Source organism: Lissotriton vulgaris, chromosome 3_1, assembly GCF_964263255.1.
Source record: "Lissotriton vulgaris chromosome 3_1, aLisVul1.2, whole genome shotgun sequence".
Lineage (NCBI taxonomy): Eukaryota > Metazoa > Chordata > Amphibia > Caudata > Salamandridae > Lissotriton > Lissotriton vulgaris.
Genome location: NC_141689.1, coordinates 2,105,000,726 through 2,105,026,278, shown reverse-complemented (window position 1 = coordinate 2,105,026,278; position 25,553 = coordinate 2,105,000,726). Strand labels below are relative to the sequence as shown.

The following is a 25,553-nucleotide window of genomic DNA, read 5'->3' as shown; positions in this document are numbered from 1 at the left end:
GCTGGTGCTGCCGCAGAGGCACCGCCAAGCATATTTTGAGTTGCCTCACCATCACCCTTTTCATAGCTGTTGCACCGCTTTGAAATGGGTGGTGTTGAGGCAAAAAAGGGGGTCCAATATGGCCCCCTTGTGCCTCTGTGCATGAGGGTGCATGTCAGGTTGGACACATGTTGTGCCCCCCTATAGTTTTGCACTCCCAATTCCTGCACGGGAAGGAATGCAGGACATGAAGCATTCCTTCCCATGCAGGAACGTGCACTGGCGGTCCAGCTGCAGTGTGGTTTAAGGCCCACATTTGTGGCTTGGTAATATTGGGACTAGGAGTTTCAGATAACAGCGAGAGATTTCCTCTTCTAGTTAATGATGGCAGTGTAGTTTTATTATTTTTTTGTTTCTAAGGCTCACATTAAGCCTTTACACAATACTGACCCAGGGCCGCCACGCCGCCTGTATGACCACAAATTTACTTGGAATTTGGGGGGCAGACAGTGGTGTTTCTGCAGTCCTGGAGTAATGCAGTGGCGTGCTGCCCACTCCAGGGCTGCCAAAACTCGTTTTAAGGCTCTTGGTAAAAATCCCTGCCTTAGAATTAAAGAGAAGGATTCAAAATTGACTCTGACTTGTTAATATCACATATGTATTATGGAAAATAAAGGGATAATAAAAATGCATAAATGTTTCAGATTTAATTAATTGAATGGTACTAAAGCCTACAGGGTTTTAAGCATCTAAATTCTGAAAGCAAAAACAAAGGGTGATTTCAGTTTGCAGCAAAGCACTTAAAAGTTGAACAGACAATTTGATATTTTTCACTCAGGAAAATTTATAACTTCATTCTCAATTTTATCTATTTTAGGAACCCCTAGGAACCCCTAACACAATGGCGACCGAGTGCAATAAGAATTGGGATGTGAAGTAGACAGTTAAGCATTTTTTTAATTTCTCTATAGAGTAGAATCGCAAGTACCTCCTTGCATCCTTACTCTGTAATTATATATTTTGGCATTCGACTTTACGTGTTTTTTTTTTTACCACACCATTAATAGTTCAATTCCCCCGCTTTTCCCCAGATAGTCATTTATTATGCTAAAAAGAGATCTGAACGGAAAACTGGCAATGAGTTGTTGAAAAGTCTCAGAGCAGCTAATGAAGCTGTGTGCGCTAACGCGAAGGTTGCTTATGATGAAATTAAACTGAATTAGGAAATCTGTATCACAGCAATATGTTGTCGTGCAGTGGTTCTGCAACGTTCAATTCTGAAGACCTCCCCCATCTCATACCCCCCTTCCACTCTTAATTGTTATTGGAATCTGGGAACCCAGTGACTGATTATGGAATCCGGGGACACCAGCCTAAGCAATTTCAATTACTTGAACTGCAAACCAATACACAAAAAAACAGAAACAAAGATCCATCAAACAAAAAGACATATGATGATATACATTTTATTTAATCCACAAACTTAAAAAAATATATATATTTTTATTAGATTTTCCGTAATATCAAAAACATCACATAGCAGTTGCTACCATATATACCAATCCCAGTTTATATGAATCTAAGGCAGCTATTACATCACGTTGGAAAGGCATCGCTGTGCATACTGAAGCCAAGAATCAAAGTAAGACAAAAAATCAACCCCCCAATAAACTATCCCCAACCCTACCCCCATCCAACAACCAGGCTACCGACGTACTGTTCTACACGCTACCAATGCAACTTAATAGGCACATATCCAACTTCATGGTTCATTGCCGTCTGAGAGTGAGCGGAGATGCCTTTCTTCATCTGTGCTAATAAAGTCTGATGGTAGCGTTGTCGTAGCCCATAGAAAGCATAATAAAGATTTACACACAAGTACAACCCATGGAACATAGCGCCTCAGGATAAGTCCGGATGAGCAATCAGATACGCTGTCAAGGGATTCCAAAAATCCTTAGGTCGGGGGGAATTCAGGCAATTCTTCCCCATATACTTGTAACTGGTCTCTACAATATACCAATTCCTTGAGCCACAAGGTTATATTGGGTGATGACCTCGACCCCCATCTTTGGGCCACCGCCCGTTTCGCAAACAAAGTGGAATCTGCCACCAGGCGTCTATTTGCCGATTTCAGTTGTTGCACACGCCCCAAAAGGCACAACTCAGGCATACAGGCCACAGGTTCCAGCACCACTTCCGACAGAATACGAGTGACTTCGGTCCAGAATGCAAACACCCTCCCACACAGTCATGCAACATGATAGAAATCTGCATCCACAGAACCACAGCTCACACAGCTCACCGTGTCTCTCAAAACATACTTATGAAGTAGTAGAGGGAAATAGTATAGTTGGTGTAAAAATTTGAAATGAATAATTCTAAGGTTGCTATTAGCTGTGAGCCGGCCCATGAGCTGACAGCACGCTGTCCATACCTCCATCGAAATTGGACTTGATATTGCAGCCTGCCAGCGCTGACGCGACGGGTGATCCTCAAACTCATGCTGTCGCTGGGAAGTAGAGTACAGCCTTGTAATAAGCCCATTATGAGTCTCCCCTGTCAGCAGCGCCTGCAGCGCCCGAAATGTTGTAGGCTCAGCCGGGTAGTCCAGATACACATCAGGAACAGCCTGTCGGACCCGGACATACATGAAGCGAAACATAAAATTACGTTTGACTCCATTTTGAGCCTCATCAAGGGTTACAAGTCTCACAATACCAGCCGCCGCTAGCTCCTTCAACGCAGCGGGTTCCTGAGCCGCAGAGATCCCCAGATGAGAGGCAATGGGCAGAAGAGGCGCATACAAATACGGGAGCTGTAACCTGGTAGCCAAAGCCCGCCACGCCCAAGACGTGCACAATGGGGGGCTTATTTCCTGCCGGGGTGCACCCGAGCCTCCCGATAGGATCATAGCCTGTACCAGAAGGGGAAAGACGGCATCCGCCTCAATAGCGACATGTGGCTGAAAACGCTGCGGGAAGTGCCAATAATGGGCAAAATGAGCTTGCGCACAGATATAATACAAACGAAGGTCCAAAGCCTCGAAACCACCCCGATCAAAAGGTTGCATCAGAAGATCCCAGTGGCACCAAGGCTTCTTGCCCCCCCCCAGACAAAGGTGAGCAGTGCTGTCTGTAGCGCTTGAAATAGCACCACATTCAGTTTAATAGGTATATGTATAAAAAAATACAGCATCTTGGGTAGGAACACCATTTTTATTACAGCAATCCTATCCGCCAGAGACAGAGGGATGCGCCTATTGCTCTGTCTGCTCTGTTATGCGCGTGACGGCGCGCCCATAGTTCTCGGCAATCACCACAGCTGGATCCCTGTGGAACCACACCCCCAAGTACTTCACGGGCTCAGAGGACCAGGTCAGCGGAAACTCTAGCTCAAATTCTCTCGTATTCGGCGTTATTGGAAAAACCAATTATTTGGACCAATTAATGCTTAGCCCAGAAAACCTGGCAAATTCGACGTATTCCCTCAGTAATGGTGACCGATACAACGCTGGTTCCTGGACATAGAGCAGCATATCGTCCGCATATAGCGAGACGATCAGCGGTCGCTGTCTAAACCCCAAAGCTGACGCAGAGTGTTTCTGGCAAAGCTTACAAGCCAGGGGTTCCAATATCAGGAAGAAGAGCATGGGTGAGAGGGGACACCCCTGACGTGTACCACGTGCGATAGGGAATAAGGACAAGACCTTACCATTGACGCGCACGCGGGCGACCAGTTCATTATAAAGAACTCGAAGCCACTGTACAAAGAACGGTGGAAACCCCATCCTACTCAGGACCGTAAACATATAGGACCAATGTACAGAGTCAAACGCCTTTGCTGCGTCAAGTAACACAGCAACAATCTGGGAGTCGGGATCAAAGTAGTGCAGCGTGGAAAACAATGTGCGCAAATTATGCGTAGTGGACGCTCCGTGACAAAACCGGATTGATCTGGCAGCACCAGCAACGGTATCAGAAGTTGGAGTCTGGTGGCTATCATTTTTGCTAAGATTTTGGTGTCAATGTTAATAATAGAAAGGGGCCTACAAGATCTGCATGGATTTGATGGTTTGTCCGGCTTCAGCAAAGTGACCAATAAAGCCTCCCGGAGCGAAGGCGGCAGAGTCCCACAATCATATGCCTCGGCGTAAACCTCCACTAACCATGGAGCCAGTATTTCTGTAAACGCCTTGTAAAATTCACTTGGTAAACCGTCCGGTCCCGCAGCTTTACAAGTGGGCAAGGCCACGATAGCATCCTGAACATCCTCCACACCAAAAGGCTGTACCAAGTATTCACAATGGGCCTTCGACAACGACCCCAACGCCACATCATCAAGATAATCATGCGTTTCCTCAGATGAAGGAGACTGTCTAGCAGCGTAAAGGTCCTTATAAAACTTTAGCACAACATCACACAGCTCCTCCGTAGAATAGCGAGGGGTACCAGTGTCATCAAGAAGCTCATTGACAGGCTCCTGACTGCGAGCTCCGCCAAATTCTGAGCGAGGGAACGACCGGGACGCCCACCCTCCCCGTAGTACCGAGCTACCCAGCGCCGAAAGCAATGTCGCAGCTCCTGATCGACAGTATCATTGTGCTCAGTGACTAATTCACAAATCCATGCCAGCTTATCTGCGGTGGGATCAGTATCATACGAGCGCTCTAGCAAGCCAATATCCGCTGCCAGTGAACGTATCAGACTCCTGGGATCTTTCAGGACCCCAGCCTGAGCTCCTATACAGGCGCCCCTAATGGTGACCTTAAAGGCCTCCCACAGGACCCCTGTGCTATCGACTGTGACTTTGTTTCCTTTAAAATAATTCCCAATCACCTCCCCAATAGTGTGCTTTAACACAGAATCTTTAAGATCTGAGGGTTGGAGCCTCCACGCTATATTCTGGCAATATCAATTCCATGTGTACAGGGGAATGGTCAGACAGAGTACGGGCCACATGAGACACTCCGAAACCAGTGCCCCACCTCTCGCGAAAGCAACCAATAGTCAATACGTGACCATGAGCCATGGACCGAGGACACAAACTTACTTTCACAGGCCTCCGGGTGACGTTGGCGTCAATCATTGCACAACTGTCCAGCATGAAGGAGACCCCACAAAACCTCCAACGCTCTTTTTTGCCTATTCTCCACAGATCCACATCGATCTTTAGAAGCATCCAAATACAAATTAAAATCCCCCCCAGATAATCTCAGCAGAAGGGTATAGCAGGATCCTGCGCCACATATCACCAAAGAAAAAGCGGGATCATCTACATTGGGCCCATATATATTCACTAAAAGCACAGTCATACCACCCAATCTGCCGTGCAGAATCACAAGTCTACCACTATCATCAGTTTCAGTAGTTATTTCAGTGAAAGGGGTTCCTTTCTTCACCAGCGTCAAAACACCTCTTGCATACGAGGAATATGAGGAAGACGCAAGCACACAGGCCGAACGCGCACCCACCTTCCTCACCGATTCAGCCATCAAATGTGTGTCCTGAAGGAAAGCAACACTCACATCCAAGCGGTCTAGAGCTGCAAACACATCCTGATCTTCTGAGGTGTGATCAGGCCTCGGACGTTCCATGTAATACATTTAACAGAGCTACCCATCTTAAAACGGCATGAAGATCAGATAACACATGGAGAATGCGACCATAAACAACAGTACATACAGAACAGTACTTGCGGACACCTGAGAAAAAACAGGGAAAAAAACTCCCCCCCCCCCCCCCACCCCCTCCCAACTGCACCCACCCACTTCAGCACCCCAACCATGCCAAAGCCATCCCAGAAGCCCACCCAACTCACCCCCACCCGCCAAACCAGAACACTGTTTGGGGAACACCCATAAGGGGGGGGCACAGGTGTGCAGTCCTTCCACAACGTAGGAGTTGACTGAGCGGGCAATAACTGAGCATCCCAACCCAGTCCAATAAATCATGCAGCAAATAAACAATGTAGTGCAATAGCCCATTGATACAGGCCCTCAGGGTAGCTCAGTGGACCCACTTAAAATAAGAAGCAAGCTTGCAAGTTAAATGAGGAAGAACAAAATCCCCACCTACACATCAGCCACTTCACTGATCAAAGACGGGGAAAAAGCGATTAAGCCACCCATCTCATTTCAATTATTGGAGAACCCTACCCGCACTCAACTGGACTTAAAAAAAGAACACGACCCCATCCTCAAAATATCAAAGCACAGGCAGGTATCAAACATATAAAAACATAGCAATATGAAGGCACATATGGGCCCCAGTCCAGGCAGGAGTCACAAATTAGATGGTACAGTCCAGCCCAACCAAAACAGAGCCTTCAATATTCAATGTCCTCCGCCCCTTCCCCATCTGGCCCTGCAGCATAATCACGCTTTCTACGCTTCAGTTTTTTCGCATAGTCCATTGCAGCTTTTGGCAAAGACAAAAGCTTATTGTCAGCAGCGGCTCCAATACGAAGTCGGGCCGGATACATCATGGCGTACGGGACCCCTTCGCTTCGTAGGAATTGCTTCACAGCTCCAAACTCCCTCCGCGCGGCTTGAACTGCAACAGTGAAGTCGGGGAAGAAAGCAAGCGTGTTCCCAGATGTTCTATAGTTCCATTCTCCCGTGCCAGCCGCAAAATAGTGTCACGGTCCCTATAGTTGAGGATCCAAGCTATTATGGGGCGAGGAGGAGCCCCCTGGAGAGAGCGAGCATCCAGAGAGCGGGGCGCGCGCTCTACAATGAACATAGGTGATAATTGTTCCGTGCCACAGATATCAGTAATAAGGCGCTCCATATAGGTCTCCATCCTGCCCACATTCGTGGACTCCGGCAGACCCATGACGCTGATGTTATTGCGCCAGGACCGCGCCTCTAAATCCTCATTCTTCATTTGGATAAGGTACAGCACCTTTTCAATGTTTAATGTCTTATCCTTAACAGTGGACAGTCCATCCTCCGCCACTGAAACCCTTGCACCACCTCCCCCATGCGTGTACTCTGCTTCTCCAATTGAGACGACATATGGTCCAACCTATGGTTAACAGCTGCCACTGCCCCTTCGATTGACTCCAAAGTCGGTTGCATGGCCACCAGAGTAGCCTCCAAAGTGGGGGCCCCTCCGCGAACGCATCCGCCTCAGAGTCTGAAGCAGCCATCTGTGGTGTCTTGGGGGCCAGTCTGGTCTCAAAATTAAGTTTAGGCTGATGTTTGTCCGCCCGCCCCATGATCTCAGGCCAGTCCACAGGTACCAAAATGTCAACAGTGCGGTGGAGAAGTGTGGGTCACTGGTTAGAGGAGGCAGACCTGGAAGCAGAGGTCAGCCCGGGACCAGGGTTCAATTACCGGCTCGGCGGGGTCTTGAGTCCTAAAATGTCCATGGACTCGACAATTCTCGCTCCGGTGCCTACTCGATTTACGGGTTCACACTCTGCCACTCTGGGCAAAAGCTTGCTTAATCTCCACAACGGCCCCTCGCGGCGGGATGCCTGGCTTTCACCTTGCGGATACCCTGCCGGGGTTATCTCACAGGGGAATACCAGGACGGGTTCCCTAAGCAAGTGCTTAGAAGCAGCTCGGCGATTTGCGCTATATAAATTCCTGTACATTTACATTTACATAGGCCACAGTGCCCTTCCCCACACAGCACCGCCAGATGGACAAACAAAAATAAAAGGGGGGGGCACAGTTCCACTCGCGACCCCCCAAAAAATCCCTCAGGGCCCACCACTAATCTGCAATTACCACCAGTCCTGCTTTCCTTCCAGAGAGGCACTACAGCAGCTAGGCCTCACACAATCCAGCAGAGCTCTAGGCCAAAGATGCGGGGTAGTGTACGTCCTGGAGGCCCCAATTCTGTCTGCAGGCAGCGCGCTATTCAGTGCCGCCCAACCAGCAGCTCACCGTGTCTCCACACCCTCACTATCCAGTCTCCTCCAGGCAGCATGTGGTAGCAGTGCAAATTAGATCGTCACAGCAGCTGCCCGCCTGAAATCCAAGCAACACCCCAAAGCTGTCGCTCGTCCATGAGCTGTCACCAGGCTAAGCAACCCCTGCCGTCAGGGCCAGTCACCGGCACTCCCGCCATCACAACATACAGAGGGCGCTATTCCTGATGCCTGTGCCCGTCGTTTCACCGGCTTGTGAGTCCTGGCGCTCCCGCTAGGCCCCAGGCGCCTCCCCCGCCTCGAGTAAAGCCCCCCCGAGCACAACACAGCAAGCCGGGTAGGCCCCTATCCCAGGCCCGTCCCACCTCCGCAGTCCGGGCTTCAGAGCAGACCCACCCACTTACAGCGTCCCACGCCGGCAGGCTCTTCCGAGCAGGATCTCTGGGCTCGCACCTACTCCGCCCCGAACTGGAATATAGGCAGCGGGCCTCCACTGGCAGCACCACCCCCGCAGCTGACTGCTGCAAGGCAGAGTCTCCTCCAGGCCGGGTTAGGCCCCAGTGCTGCCTTCCCGCACCGCCGCACAGGACACTCCACAGCCCCAGCCACCAATAGCCCGGTGGGGGCCACGCCAGGGGGCCGCGGCTGAAGCCCGCGCAACCCAGGGAAGCGCACCCGCCTGCCGCCTACCAGGATTCAGCGGCCGCCATTTCCAGGCCGAATGGCAGGGCAGATGAGGGTGCCTTGGCACACAGCAGCAGGTAGACGATTTCAGCCCCAAAGTACACCAGTTTGTGCAGCAGTGTCCAGCAGACCCACACAGGGCTTTTTACACCGTCAGGGGTACAAGATGCAGCAGATATTAGTCGGATGAGTTCTCGGTCAGGCAGAGCCTCACATTAGTGCGGCCATTTTGCTGTGCGCCCTCTAGCACCCCCCTAATCCACAAACTTTAATGCGCATGTTGGAGCTTTCCTAAATGCAACTATATTCTGTTTGATGCACCTACACTATCCAACAAATTAATTTAAGGATAACAAATACATTTCTAGTCTCCAATTTTATATTCCTTCACATTTAAAAAACGTTTTAAAATTAACAGTTTAATAGACAGTCTGCGGAATTGCTGAGTAGCTATCATGGACGAGCAGGGGTCTCCGGACCAAGGTTGAGAACCACTGTTGTAGAGGTTTAGCATGGCAGAACAATTGTCCTCTCAAATTCACACTATTGTAAACCAACTTCTACAGCATTAAGCTGGCGTAATTCTTTTAAAGTCAACAATCAAAACATCCCTTAAGTCCAACATCTACCCGCTGGTTCCTTACTATGGAGTTTAGGCTCAAATTGACCTGTGGGTGACCTGTTACAAAAGTAAAGTCCTAATCTAGGGTTCTGGAACCCAGCAGAAATCTTTCTCCAAGAACCCTATGCTTAGCTTATGCACTAAAAGGGCTAATGGCAAATTAAATCTTCCACCAGCTGTCATTACATTTTTTTACAAAATAAACAAAATCAGAAGAGTCTAGCACACTATCTGGTGTGGACAACTCATCCAGAGAGCAACAGGGGGTTAAGCCTGCCTAGCCTTTGAAGCTTTAATAGGCATTTGTATTTGGTCTAAAAAAAAAACTTTGTTGCTCTAAATTTATATTGTATCAACTCTTTGGTGGGTCTCAGTCTTGTTGGTTGGTTTATCTGTTTTGAAGCTGAAGACTTACCTTGACTGCTCTGAATTCACTATGAATGGCATGGCATGCCAGGCCTTTGAGAAACTGAATGTCAAAGAAATTAGGCAAAAAGATTAACACTTGCATATACTGGCTTTATTGCACTTAGGACCATATGTATCAATGTTAGGTTTTGCGATTTTTTGAGAATCGCTATTTGAAAATCGCAAACCGCTATGTATATAGGATTTGCAATAAATTTTGTGAATCCTACATATTCCTTAATTGCTAATCGCACAATGTGATTCGCAAAAAAAGGAATTCCTCACCATGCATTCCTATGGGCCAAGGGGCCCATAGAAATGAATGAGAAGACATTCTCAATTTGTGATTCCGAATTAGAGAATCGCAAATTGAGAATGCAATTTCAAGTGTGCCAGGGTGTCAAAAGGACACCCTGTTGCACCCCTGAAATGAGCATGGGTGCACATGTGGCGCACATACATGACGTAAGGGCATGTGTGTGCGCCACATGCCACTCTGAAAAATGCTTAACTGTGCATTTTTGAAGGAAATTGCCAATTACCACCAAGAGAATACAATAAAGAACATGCAAATGTAAACTGCTAAAATAATACTTTACCTGAAAATCTGAATTTTTGTAATGCATTTGGGCAGCTTGTTTCCACTGGTTCAGTAATTGTACCAACATCTTCACTGCATTGTCCAGAAGTGCGGGATGAATATCAGTAACTTCGCGAACAATAAAATAAACAAATCCTGACAAAACATCTTCTCGCCAATCGGGAAAATCTAGCATCAAAGCCTGCAATGTATTGAAGGCCAAAGCACGCAATTCTTCGTCCATGTGGACTGTGAGTCTATGGAAAGAAAATAACTGTTAAAAAATAAAAGCCCTGGTTTGGAAGTGAAGGTCCTAACTCAGAGACTTACGTTTGAGTAACTTGTTTGAACTTATAATCAGTAAATATCATCTAGGAGCAAGATCACAAAACATTTTACAAAGACTAAAAGATTCTTAAATCTCGTTCAAAACAATTTCAATAAGAAGCAAACCTAAATATCTATATATACCATCTAGAAATGTGCAGATGGTAAAATGTCTCTTGCTCTTTTTATCACAAGCTATTTTTTTAAAATATTATTAGGATATTTTTTCCGCTACACTGACACATCCAGTGAATGGTAGTGGACCGCTGAACAAAGTGAAGTAGACTAAATGAAGCCTTATACATTTCAGACTCAGCAAACATCACAATACACACAAGGCCACAATTGACTGAATGGAGTTAAGTGTTCCCTATAGGAGAAGAAAATAACAAAGGATAAAAAGAACAAAAGTTACTTACCTGTAAACTGTGGTTCTCCAGTATTGGTGTCTTTCATAGATTCACATGCTTGAATAACTCCAGTCGTCGAAGTGGACAATACATAAAATTATATATATATATATATATATATATATATATATATATATATATATATATATATATATATATATATATATATATATATATATATATATATATATCATAAATATATAAATAGACAAAGAAGAAATTTAAAAGTACCATAGAACAACATAGTCCCATAGAGGCCTAAAGGGAGAATTCACTTTAGTAACATATCCATGTCATTATAATGGTCCACATTCCAGACAATCAGGCTGCAGCACCCTCTAGAACCTTCTCCTCAGAAGCACATGACCTCAGATTTTCGAAGCACCAAAGTGACCAAGAGTGCATGAGGAGAAGAGAGCCTCTGAGGGGAGGAAGGGTGGGTCGCATGTGAATCTATGAAAGACACCAATACTGGAGAACCACAGTTTACAGGTAAGTAACTTTTGTTCTTCTCCAGTATTAGGGTGTCTTTCATAGATTCACATGCTTGAATAAGAATAGAAAGCAGTACGCCAACACAGGAGTCATAAAAGGCAATAAGAACAAATGCAAGCAAAGAAATGCACATATGAACATAGCAGATATATACCAATGAAAAAACCTTTTATGACAGGAGGCGGGAAGCAACAGAGGCTCACCTTCATCTGAAGAGATTTCGTAGCACCGCTTGACCCACAGCAGTGTCTGCAGCGTCAGCTGTCTCCAGACAGTAGTGCCCCGTGAACGTGTGCCTGCTGGACCACATTGCCACCCTGCAGATCTGATGTAGAGGCATTCCAGCAAATAGGGTGGTAGAGGATGCAACTGCCCTCGTCGAGTGTGCTCACACCAGAGCAGAAAGAGGCTTGCCAGCCAGTTGATGGCAGAAGGAGATGGCAGAAGAAATCCATCGAGTAATGGATTGTTTAGTGACCGGATGACCCTTGCACATCCGTCCATAGGCGACAGAGAGCTGGTCTGATTTACAAAAAGCAGCAGTGCGTTGAATATAGAATTTGAGGCAGCGCTTCAAGTCCAAAAAATGAAGAGAGCGCTCAGCAGGAGACTGAGGGTCTGGGAAAAAAGTCGAGAATGACCGGTTCATTAAGGTGGAAGTCTGAAGGAACCTTAGGAATAAATGTAGGATTCGTACGAAGTGCAACAGCGTCCATATAGAATTGAAGAAAAGGAGGCTGAATGGTGAAAGCTTGGATGTCGCTCACTCGCCTGGAGGATGTAAGTGCGAGGAGAAGGGCAACTTTCCAAGTAAGGAATTTTAAATCCGCTGAATGAATAGGCTCGAAAGGAAGTCGGAGGAGCTGTGATAAGACCAGATTAAAACGCCAAGCAGGTGGTGGACGCCGGATAGGTGGAAACATCTAGAACAGGCCCTTAAAGTACTGACGAATGACCCGAGAGGAGTACAGTGACGTGGAACCATCGTGGCCAAAGCGGGAAATCGAGGCCAGGAAGACTTTACGAGTGGAATGCGAAAGTCCCGACTTTGCCAAAGGAGGAAAAAAGGCAGGATTTGCTCAGGTGTGGCGAGCAGAGGATCGACCTTCTCCTTGTGGCACCAGACACAAAACAGTTTCCATTTCAGTTTATAGGTCTTGACTGTGGAAGGAGCAAGCACCTCTCTGCACTTGGGAACAATATTCAGATGTGCAAACTCATTGTGCTCAGGTTCCAAGCGTGAAGCTGGAGAGACGCCGGATCCGGATGGCAAATCTGGCCCTGGCTCATGGTGAGAAGATGAGGTACGCACCAGCAGCAACTTCCCTTCCACCAGCAGCCGGAAAGATTTTAGGGCGAGGAAGATAGCCAAGAGTTCCAGGGGATTTATGTGCCATGTTTATGATCTGCAGTCCATTTGCCCTTGACGGACAAGCCTTCAAGGTGTGCACCCCAACCCTCTAAGGAAGCGTCCGTCGTAAGGGTAAGCTTGGGGTCTGTGTCCTGGAACGGCCGCCCGGTGGCGACGTTTGGAAGGTGAGCCCACCATTCCAATGCGTCCTGAATGCGGGGGGTCAGGCAGACTTTGTCGTTGAACGACCCTAAGACTTGCCGCCATTGTTTGTCCAACTCCTCTTGGAGGACTTGCATGTGTAGCCTGCAATTGGGGATCAGCTGTATGCAGGACGGTGCCATGCCCAGAAAAGATTTTAACATCCGGACAGAAGCGGACCTTCTTGAGCGTAGTAGAGCCACCATCTTGACGATGCGATCTTGTCGCTCCTGCGAAACAAACACCTTCGCCAGATGAGAGTCCATTAATGCCCCTGGAAAAATTCTTTGTTGTGCTGACGGACGCGTGAAAGACGGATAGGCAAGTCTGAGTGTGTTGTCTTGCTGCATGATAGGTTTGAGCATTTATCAAGCAAGTCAACTTTGAATTGGAAGTGTTTCGATCCCACTGTGAAGCGAAGGTACTTCCTGTGTCTGTGATTGATTGGCACATGAAAGTATGCATCTTAGAGGTCGATTGTGGATAGGAACTCTCCGGGATTCAGGAACTGTAAAATTTCCAGCAAGGTCAGCATCCGAAATGTTTGGGATTTGATGAACTTGTTTAGGGCTCGGAGATCTAAGATAGGGCGCCACTCTCCTGATTTTTTCCTGATAAGGAAAAAGCGGGAATAAAAGCCCTTGCCTTGTTGTAATCGAGGACCAAGCTCAGAGTAAGGGATGTCACGCTCTTGGGTCTCACCTACCTTTGCTGGTGGTCACATGCGTTGGATTATCAACTCTACAAAAGACCATTTAGACATTCTAGTTAGTACTTTGATGACTTACTGATCCATATGGTTTTTTGAGTACACTTGTCTCTTTTGCTGTTTAGACCCCCGGGTTTTTTTGTAGTTGCATGCAGAAAACAATGACATCACTAGCTATGAAAGCTTGATATATAGGAGACCTGTGCCCTGGACATCTACAAGAGCACCAAACACAATAATAAGACATCCAGGATTGCAGACGTTGCTTGTTAGCTATGCGTGCCCTGCCCTTGAAGTGGCGTTCTACTCTGCCTCTGTCCGTCGCATCATGGCAGTATACCTTGGTGCACTGGGATGGTGCCTCGAGCATGGCAATGCGAATGGAGGAAGCAAAAGACCTTCGAAAACATTCCACATCAATGGAATGGGATGCTATGCTGATTCACCTACAAAGCATTAAGAAGGACTCTCTCCCACACTCCCTTGACAATTGTGCCCTGTGTGTTAATATCCCTCAAGTGCTGCATTACCCAGCGCTATTGATTTTCTTTTGTTGCACCGTGCGTATCACAGGGATCTTACCCATTCACATCCACCCCACCTTCCTCTACCACCTACATCATATCTCCTTGCGCTCCCCTTTACCTTTATTTGCATCAATACTCAGGACACTGCACCCTGCCCGAGTGGTGCCCCACTTGCAAAGCAGGGACAGCACGCTACCCACACCTGCTACTAACTTTGCAATGCCAGACTTTTCTGCTCAAATTACAGGCATAGTCATGATTATGTAACACTGCTAAAGAATTTGCCTATATCTTACAGTGAATCTGCTGAACACATCTAGCAAACTTTTCTTTCGAAACTCGTCGAGCTCTTCTGAGCAATCATGTAATTTTTTAATGGATGTACAACCTCAAGCTAAGTTAAATTTTAACACAGTAAATTGCCTGTTCCGTTTCAATATAAAATGCTGATAACTAATTTTGGGGGAACAAAATACAAAAAGGGACAGGCACCACTCCTCATAATTCCTTCCTACTGTGAAGTGTCAAGCCCACCTATTACTACATTTGACCATTCACGTGGGCAGGGCCTTTCACACTATAGCAGCAACTACTTCAACAGCCTTCCACGGGTATAGGTTTTGTTACTAGGTTTCATGCAGTTGTTCCCACAAAAGGAAATGTGGCACCATACATCCAACAGCCGCCAACCTCACCCAAATTTACTCACAGTGACCACTGAGCGATGCTGGACTGAGCAGGAGCAGGGAGGGATCGCTACCAGAGCACAGCCAGAGCTACCTCATTACTAAGCCCAGACTCCCTGCTGGTATCCACAGTTGTTTCCTCCTGCTCTGTGCAGGCTGTATGAGCCCGCAAGTGTGGCTGCTGACAGTCGGCGGTCGCTAAGCGAGCACTGGGCGACTTGCGGTTAGTTCTGGGTGCAGCCTGCGGTCCCGCCTGGAGGTCAAACGGAATATGCTACTTACCAGTATGCATCTGTTCTTGGCATGTAGGGCTGCTGACATGCATATCTGTGCATAGATCGCCGCCTAGTGTTGGGTCCGGATGATTGCACATTGTTGTCCTGGAAGAGTCTTCGAAGTATCACGAGATAGGTGGCTCCTCCCCTGGACTACAGTGCGCATGGGCATCCTCTCTCCCTCAGATTATTTTTCGCCATTGTGGCAGAGATGGAGTATGATACAGTGAGTGATGACCATGCTTGAGAATAATTCTGAGTGCTACAGCTGCGACAGGCACCGGGGAGGAGGGCGGGCGATATGAATGTCAGCAGCCCTACATGCCAAGAACAGATGCATACTGGTAAGTAGCATATTCCGTTCGAGGCATGTGTGCTCCTGAATTCATATCTGTGCATAGAATAAATAGTAGTTTCCTCCTTAGCGGTGGTTGCCCCGTGCCAGCAGTAGCAGTCTGAGAACAGCCTGTCCTACAGCAGCTTGCGGTTTGGAGTGTACATCCACGCAGTAGTGTTTGGTAAATGCATGTATGGTGGTCCATGTGGCTGCTCTACATATATCCTCTAGAGGAATGTTACCTAGGAAAGCCATGGATACCCCTAACTTGCGTGTGGAATGCGCTCTTGGGGGAACTGTTAAGGTGCATTTAGCCTTTTGATAACAGATCTGTATGCACTTAACAATCCATCTGGCTATACCTGATTTGGAAATGGGGTTGCCTTTGTGCTGTGGAGAGAAGGCAACAAACAGTTGCTTAGTTTTCCTGAAATCTTTTGTCCTGTCTATGTAATACAGGAGAGCTCTTTTAACATCTAGTGTGTGCAGTGCTCGGTCTGCCACTGAATCAGAATTTCGGAAGAGTACTGGTAGTTCTATCGTTTGGTTAATGTGGAACTGTGACACCACCTTAGGCATAAATTTAGGGTTGGTACGCAGCACTACCCTATTAGCATGAATCTGTATGAAAGGCTCCTGAATAGTTAGGGCTTGAAGCTCACTAACTCTTCTTAGCGATGTGATCGCTACTAGAAAGGCCACTTTCCATGTCAGAAACTGTATCTCACAAGAGTGAAGAGGTTCAAAAGGTGGTCCCATCAGTCTGGTGAGAACTAGGTTTAGATTTCAGACAGGTGAAGGCGGGTGTCTGGGAGGAATTACTCTTTTGAGTCCCTCCATAAAAGCTTTAATGGCTGGCACTCTGAAAAGGGAAAGGTGCTGTCTGTTTTGAAGATAAGCTGCTATTGCAGCTAAATGTATCCTGATGGAACTATATGCCAGATTGCATCTGTGTAGATGCAACAAATAACATATAATGTTTTGCGTTGATGCATCTAGCGGATTTATGTCATTATTGGAACAATAAATGACAAATCGCTTCCATTTTGCCGCATAGCATGCCATGGTTGTAGGTCTTCTTGCCTCCTTGATAATGTTCATACAGTCAGGGGGCAGGTTCAGGTAGCCAAACTCTATGACCTCAGAAACCATATTGCAAGGCTCAACTGTTGCTGATCTGGGTGCTGAATGTCTCCACTGCTCTGAGTGAGGAGACTGGGTGTGAGTCGCAGTTGTTGGTGAGGCACCACTGAAAGTTCTAGGAACGTGGTGTACCATGCCTGCCTTGCCCATGTTGGAGCAACTAGGATGAGTGTCATTGAGTGCTGCCGCAGTTTGCGCGCCACCAGCGGTATGAGCGGTGCTGGAGGAAAAGCATACGCAAATCTGCCAGACCAGTTCATCCATATCGCATTGCCCTGAGACTGCGGGTGTGGGAACCTGGCAGCGAAGGTTTGGCATTTTGCGTTTTCCTTTGTGGCGAATAGGTCTATCTCTGGATGACCCCACTGCTGGAAATACGGTTGTAGCACCGAGGGATGTATCTCCCACTCGTGCATCTGGTGGCTGTGCCTGCTGAGCAGGTCCGCCATCTGGTTGTCCTTGCCTGGGAGGTGTTCCGCCATGAGGAACATGTTTCTTTGAATGGCCCACTTCCACATGCTCTGGGCTAGGTGTGACAATTGTGGAGAGTGCGTCCCTCCCTGTTTCTGGATGTAATACATGGCAGTCATGTTGTCCGTCCGGATCAGCACGACCTTGTTGCACAAATGCAATTTGAACGCCTTCATTGCCATGAAGATTGCCATCAGTTCCAGCAGGTTGATGTGCATCTTCTGCTGCTGCGTCGTCCATTATCCCTGCACTGTATAATGGAGGACATGCGCTCCCCAGCCCTGGAGAGATGCGTCCATCATCAGCACTATCTGTGGTACAGGCTCTTGGGAAGGTCTTCCCCTGCAAAGGTTTTGTGTGTTCCACCAATGCAGAGAGTTATATGCACGACCGGTCACCAACACTAGGCCTTTTAGATGTCCTTGAGCCTGGTTCCACTGTCGTGCCAAGCACTCCTGAAGCAGACGCATGTGTAGCCTCGCGTGAGGGACTTTGAAGATGCAGGAGGCCATCATGCCTATCAGCTGCATAAAGACTTGCGCTGGGAGTGAGCGTTGGGGTCTGAATTTCTGAATCAGCAATTGCATGCTGTTGATTCTCGCTGAGTTTGGCTGTGCTGTTGCTGCCAGAGTGTTTATTGTCGCTCCTCGGTACTGTTGTACATGTGCGGGTTGAAGATGAGATTTTGGGTAATTCAGTGAAAATCCTAGACTGTGTAGGAGGTGAATCGTGCGGGACATGTGGCTGGCACATTGCTGGGCTGACTTTGCTTGGATAAGCCAGTCGTCCAGATAAGGATAGACATGGATGTGTTGTCTCCGAAGGTGCGCAGCTACTGTCGCCAAGCACTTGGTAAACACTCTGGGGGCTGTAGTGACCCCGAAAGGCAGGACCTTGAACTGGTAATGCTGGTTGTTTATGGTGAACCTGAGATATTTCCTGTGTCCTGGGTGAATTGGAATGTGGAAATATGCCTTCAGGTCTAGGGTTGCTAGGAAATCTCCCTGACTGAGCAATGGTAGAACTTGCTGCAAAGTGAGCATGTGAAAATGTTCTGACAAGATGTATTGGTTCAGGGGTCTGAGATCCAGTATGGGCCTGAGAGACCCGTCCTTCTACCCTGTTGATCTAAAGGCACGAGTTCTATGGCCACTTACTTTTTGCAGCATGCAGATGACTTCTTGCTGCAATAAGTGCATGTGCTCTGCGGACATAGGACGGTGCCTTGGGGGTATGTTGGGTGGAGTGGAGGTTAGTTCTAGACAATAGCCGTATTGGATAAGTTGTCTCACCCACCTGTCTGTGGTAATGCCTTCCCAGACTGGCAGGAACTGCTGAAGTCTTCCCCCGACTGGTGTTATATGGTCTGGGGGCAGTGACAAGACGTCACTGTTTATTGGTGGCAGAGGATCTGGCATTATTATTTTCTCGTCCTCTGCCTTTGGTGCTGTTCCCAAGGTATCCACCCCTATTGTTTTTGTTATAGGTGGTCTGTGTGCCTCCTTTGTTGTATTGGGCTTGCTGTGATGCTTGACCTCTAGAGGCTCCCCTGTTACCGGAGCACCGAAAGGAACCGCCCCTGAACTGTTGTGACTGCAGAGCCCCCATGGATTTGGCTGTCTCAGTGTCTTCCTTAATTTTTTCAAGGGTCGTGTCTACATCAGGACCAAATAGAAAGTCAGGGTTAACCGGCAGATTGAGTAAAGTTGTTTGGATCTCTGGCTTGAAACCAGAGATGCTTAGCCAGGCATGCCTTCTGAGCATCACACTTGTGTTGATGGCCCTAGCTGCTGTGTCTGCTGCATCTAGCGCACATTTAATGGATGCATTTGAAATCAGCTTCCCCTCCTGTATTAGCATTTCTGCTCCCTCCTTATAAGCATCAGGCAGGTGTTGGAGTAGCTGCTCTAACGTATCGTAATGAGGCCTAGAATATCTGGCTAATAGGGCCTGTGTATTTGAGATTCTCCAAATATTCGTCGCTTGAGCCTCTAATTGTTTGCCAGAAGCTTCCAAGATTTTGGATTCTTTGTCCGGAGGAGGAGCATCACCACTTGTTTGAGAGTTCGCTCTCTTAGGAGCATTAGCCACTACTAAGGAGTCCAATGGGAGCTGGCCCTTGATATACGTAGGGTCTACAGGTGCAGGCCGGTATTTCCGTTCAATTTTTGGGTTCACAACCCTTGCCCTTGAGGTCTCTTTGAAAATGTCACCAGCGTGTTTAAGGACACCCTTTAGCATAGGCAATGTCTTTACTGATCTTTCTGAAGTTGAGAAAGTGTCAAACAAAAAGTCTTCCTCTACTGGGTCAGCGTGCATTTCTACATCATGATTATTGGCTGCCCTTTCAATCTATGCGTTAAACGCAGCCATATCTTCAGTAGGCAAGGTTTTGACTGTATAGGACTGAGTGTCAGGCGTGGTGTGTGGCTCACCAGGGTCAACAGGGTCAGTCCAGGGTTGAGACTCCTCTTGATCAGTGTAAATAGGATAATTAAATTCATCCTCATTGTATCCTTCCCCCACATCCTCAGTGGTACGTGTGGGAGAATAGGTGTAATCCTGTCCATAGGACTCTACAGGCTCAAAAAGAACAAGTGAGGTGGCAGAGTCCCTCTTCTTTTTGAGTGGGATCTTGTATGACTCCATAGGATTTTCTGGAATGATCTTCCTTTTATAAATAGTGAGCCTGCCAGAATCCAAGTCAATGAATAGTTTCGACTGATTATCATAGGAGGGCGCTTGGACCACAATGTCCTCTTCTATGGGCTGATTTCTTGAGACTACAGACACCTTTTTGGCTGTGTCGGTGCTTTGTTGTGGCTCGAACGCCTTAGGTCGTGCGGTCGGGGGCAGTCCGTACTTTATTGGTGGCGGAAACGTTGGACAGGCTGACCTTCTTAAAGGGTGGCGCAGTCTTCGATCCGACCGACTGTCTTATCACTAGCTTGTTTGTGGTCTTGCGTCGACTCAAGCTCTTGGTGCGCAGCAGGCATGCTCTTCTGCTTCGGCTTGACATGCTCTTTCGGGCCGATTTTGGTCTTCGACTCGAAGGCCTTGACCACCAGTGGCTTGGAGACTGGAAGCTTCGGATAGAGAGTCTTCTGAGCCTTGAGTCCCTTGTTAGTGTCGCCATCTTTCGACGTTGACGTCAACAGCGTCAGTGCGACGTGCTTGACCTTAGTTACATGAGAAAACAGTGGTCCCAAGCACAAGAAAAATAGTTGCATAAAATAAATATAGACACAATGGAGACTATATTAAATAGTGACTCGTCCAGCCGGACAGGAGGTCAAATTTTTACTTTTAGCAATCAATATTCTGAGAGGATACCTTCAACATTTCCATAGAGCGGCGCACAGCCTGTACCCAAACATATACAATTTGGCATAAAATGGAAAAAAGTCAGAGAATAGAACAGAAATTTATAGGCAGAAGCTGTTATTTCCTGTAAATATTTCAATGACAGAAATTCCATTTAACACCATTACTTGCCAAACATGTCCATTAGTACATTTTACAGTATATGGTGTTTTTAGAGTCGACGGCATATACTGTAAAATGTACTAATGGCCATTTTTTCCTTTTTATGCCAAATTGTATGTTTGGGTACAGGCTTGTGCCCCGCTCTATGGAAATGTTTAAGGTATCCTCTCAGAATATTGATTGCTAAAAGTAAAAATTTGACCTCTGTCCGGCTGGACGAGTCACTATTTAATATAGTCTCCATTGTGTCTATTTATTTTACACAACTATTTTTCTTGTGCTTGGGACCACTGTTTTCTCAAATATGTTCCCCGAGGTCCCGTGCTGACTCGATTGGGTGCCCTTGTTAGATATAATTTGACCTTAGTTACAGGCTTCGGCGCCCCGATCTTCGGGCCGACACCCCCTTGTGACCCCGAAGGGTCGATGACACTTTTCAATTTGATTGGATCCGATGAATCCGAAGTCGTCGATCCGAGGAGACTGTCTTGAGCAGTTTCGGTTTCGATTTAGCGCCCGTCTGTTTCGGTTTCACCGCTGATTGCGGTTGTTCGACCGATGGCTCCTTAGAAATATTCTTAGCCGGGCCTTGACGCGGGGCTATAGAATGTTGATTAAGATCTTGGCTAAGGCCTTCCGGCGATGCCTCGACCTGAGCCTTTGGAAGTACAGTGTCATTATCGGGCCCCGCGACTGCGGTTGGGCCTTGCTCATCGCTTGAGTCGTCATCGACGGCTTCGATGGCCTGTGCGTCGTCTCCTACCTAGACGTCTTCATCATGGACGTAGTCTTCATCTTCGTCCTCATCATAGTTAGAGTTCTGCTCCGACGCAGGATCCGACTGTTGTTCAGGATCCTCTTCATCGACGCCCTCGTCGTCTTCAGCCTCGAAGATGTTCTCCGGGTCGGGCGCCGTTTTCAGCGCCGACTGTCTCGCGGCGCGTCGAAGCCGAAGTGTTTTCTTCGATCTGAACCGAGAACAGGCCATGCAGCTGGCCTCGTCGTGGTCCAGAGAAGACATTTATTGCACACTGGGTGCACATCGATGTGAGGGTATTTAGAGTTGCAAACGGGGCATCGTTTGAACGGGCTCCGTTCCATCGTCGATGGGGCCTTAGGTGTCAAAAAGGCAAGCTGCCTTCGACGTCCGGCTTGAAGAACGGGAACAAGTACGAGGCACCGAAAGACAATACCGACACCCCGAAGGCCTTTTGGCCTTGTGATAAAGTGTTTTAAATAGATTCCGAACTTGAGTTAAGAAAGTACATCCGAACCCAATGGAGGAAAAAAACAATCTGAGGATGGAGAGGATGCCCATGCGCACTGTAGTCCAGGGGAGGAGCCACCTATCTCGTGATACTTCGAAGACTCTTCCAGGACAACAATGTGCAATCATCCGGACCCAACACTAGGCGGCGATCTATGCACAGATATGAATTCAGCAGCCCACATGACTCGAACTCACTGTTTGTTCAGTAGAACACAGCCACAGGACCATAAGGCGCATAAGGGGACCACCGTCATTCCACCATTTAATTGCCCCTGTACTTCATCAGCACTCTACCTCCCCACCACGCTGGCAGGGTGATCAGTGGGACTGGGAAGATGGAGGTAGGAGGGGAGGTGTAAGTAGTAGGAGGTGTATGAGGATGGTTGAAAGGGGGGGGGGGGGGACTGGATTGGGACTGAAGGGCATACGTGGTGTCTGACCAAGACTCTGTGGGGCTGGAGTGAAGACCAACTGACCCTGGGCTGCTCAATCCAGACCCTCTGAAACCTGCTTTTCGGTGGCTGGTTGGGGTGGGACTCTGTCCCCCAGCACTTTGCACAGTGCGGGAGGCAGGCATTTATTCTGCAGTGCCCGTCCACACCCATCAGAGTCCAGATGAGGCTAGGCCACCCATCTTGGTCCTGCCACTGGATTACTCTTTCTGGCGGCAGGCGCATTACTCAGACGACCAAAGGCACTAAGATGAGTAAGAGGAAATTAAGTGGGGTCTCGAACACAGCACAGTTAAACCCTCAATGCCCACCTCTTTGAATAGAATGCTTCAACGGGCCATGTTGGCAATTAATAAAATAAATCACACAGAGAGATGGTTATCCCTCTAATAGCCCCAGGGTCTCACCCGGCCCCATAACTCCTCTACCAATTGATCAAGGGCAATTTTCTATGAACACAGTAGCACAAAGTTTTAAGGGTTATTTCATTACCACTGAATGAAACTCTCCTGACAGTCTACCCAATAGTAAGGCGGCGAAACACCCGAGAATTCCAAAATCCACGCATACTAAAAAAGTGACCCAAAGCTCCTTACCTTTACAGTCCCTGATATTGCCCCAGATGCAACAGTAGATGGCCCTCTGGCAATACCCCATCACACACATCGTACCCGGGACAAGCTGGAGAAAGGAAGGACCAAATTTGACCGGTTTTGGTGGCTAGAGGGGGAGGCTTTGGTTAAAATTATATCTCTTTTAAAGGCTGAACTATTACCGATATTTACAAAGCTGAATGTTCTAAACAAAACTATTGAGGACGTTACGAGGATGGCAGGTAACAGGGAACAAGTGTGTGCTCACTGTGATAAATTAGGTAAAGATGGAACTTACACTAAAGCTTCACCAGGCAGGCCTGAGAACCATTCCCACAGGACTTCTCACCTCTCCCCAAGCAGCTACCATAAATCTCATCCCTAGCACGCATAGAGAATTAGGACAATTCTCGCCTATTCGAACAAATTTAAATACACAGAAGGGCTCCATAGTAATACAAAAAAAACATGGAAGAAACCCCTCTCATGGCATCTAAGGATCAAGAAAGCAAAAAGAACAGAGAGGGGAGAAGTCCAGGTAGAAGGACTGCACCCAGCTTCATGTTCATATGTGATTATCCTTGCAGGCATTCCTAGCCAAAGGAGGGGTCAGAAGGAATTATTGAATAAGACTGACCTGGTTGGGCCCCTATAGAAGTTTTCCGCCTAGACTCGCTAATAACATATTGATGCTAAGACGGTGGGGATGACCGTGCCTGGGAGGCTCGACATACAAGGAGATTGCATCATTGTCAACTTCAACCCACCTAATTTGGCCAAAAGTATGTTACATGCGAATTTGAGTACTCCAGTGGAATTCAGGGAGATTGTTTTTTTTGCCTTTGGGTTCTTTTTATAGACTAAGAGATCAACTGAGCCGGGTATCTGTGAGGACTCAATGCTTTTAGGGAGGATACACAGACAGATACAACTGTGAAAGTAGGGGACATGGTGAACTTGTCTAGTTTTTCTGGTATGCCTACCTACACATTTTTTAATGCTCTAGCAGATATAGACTGACTCGCTAGAGAAGAAAACTGTCCCCGTCAGTCTGATCTCAGAGAGGATATGAATTTGTGTGCTAAAGAAATAAAAGGGCGGGAGATTGGGGAAGGAGCTCCCCTGAACGATACAAATACTAAATTTGTCCATACTAATTTGGAATATCGCAGGGCTACGCACATTTTTAGCTGATAAAAGGGTATGGATATATGTAAAACATTTGGGATAGTGTGCTTTCAAGCAACCTAGGACATAGAGGGGAATCTTTTTATGGCTGGGTTTATTGTTTTTCAGGCTAAAGCAGATGCCTCCATTTTTAGTAGAGCAAAAGAGGGCCTGGCAACATTTATAAGCTCATACTACACCACGGAACTAATAAAATTTGACTCTGGAATTATCTTGGTTTTACTCCTATCATTTGCCTATTATATTAAGGTGTAGATAATCAATATCTATAATTCACCATCTACCATGATAGCACTGGATATAGAGCTTAAAAGATTCTGCGATAAAACATTTTCTGGGTGGTCTTTCTCACCTATCTCCTGCTAGGAAAGAAGGGTTCAGGAACATTTAGAGGGATTAGAGCGGATTCATTTTAAGCACTCAGACCAGTGTGATAATCTTAATCCCTTGGTCTCAGAGTTAAACCTTATTAATCTTTTATCTAAAGAAGCGAAGGACTAACCCATGGCCATCCCGACTTTCAAGGGAAGAAGTAATAATACAACTATTGATTATATTTTATTATGTGCACGCCTGCTTCAGTTTGGTAGATTTTAAAATAGTATGGAGTATTTTTAGTGATCACAACCTGATTACGGCAGTATTTTTTTGGTTGGTGCGATCCTGCGGCCAAGACTTTCACCATTTATGCTTAAATCTCAAGGGAGGAGTATTACTTGGAGGAAAGTCATTCTAGAGGACTTTCTAAGGAATTAGGTCCAGAAGTGTAGCCGTGAATTTGAAGTGTGTCTGAATATTAATGAGCATGATCACGTCATTTTAGATAATTTTTCTATTATTTGGACTGAGACCCAGCGAGCACCGACTAGACATAACATCAAGACAATTAACCCAGGACCTAAATGGTTCAATAAGAACTACTCAAGGGTGTACAAAGATCTAAAGTTAGCCCTTAAGTTAAAACCAAGGCAGATATGCACTGTTAGAGGAGCCAGGAGGACGTATTCGTTAGATCGCAGGAATAGATTAAGCACCCTGAGGAGGGAATCCTGGGACACGCTTAAGGAGGCATGTAGTACAAGGAATAGTGCAGACTTCTGGAGAGTAGTTTATCAGCCATTATTCAAGGAGGGCACAGTACCAGACTTAAGTGTTACCATACCTGCGCAAAAATGGGAAGATCATTTTGGTCGCACATATGCAGGTGACAGTGATTTCATTAATATTGCCTGACCAGCTAAAGGAGGCATTGTCTATTTTGAAATGAAATTGGTGCGGGAAAGCATAATGGAACTGTCAGCGGGAAAAGCACGGGGCCAAGATGGGGTTCCGGGTGACATTTTTAAAAATCGTGTATAGATTTGTGGGCCCCACTGATCACCCAACATCAGAATGTGGCAGCACCAGGTTACATTCCCTTTTCTTGGAAACAATCTGTCATAGTACCCATTTTCGAAAAAGGGAATCGAGCTGATACA

At 47.0% G+C, this 25,553-nt stretch overlaps 1 protein-coding gene across 11 annotated transcripts in view; it reads right to left on the bottom strand.

Moving 5' to 3' along the window:
• Positions 1–25,553, bottom strand: part of FRYL (FRY like transcription coactivator) — a 2,483,143-nt gene that overhangs the window by 1,602,092 nt on the left and 855,498 nt on the right. For all 11 annotated transcript variants that reach the window (XM_086962669.1, XM_086962670.1, XM_086962671.1 and 8 more), the window contains one exon: positions 10,174–10,411. In XM_086962669.1, coding sequence (XP_086818795.1) covers positions 10,174–10,411 — 238 coding nt within the window. The remainder of the gene's footprint in view (positions 1–10,173; positions 10,412–25,553) is intronic.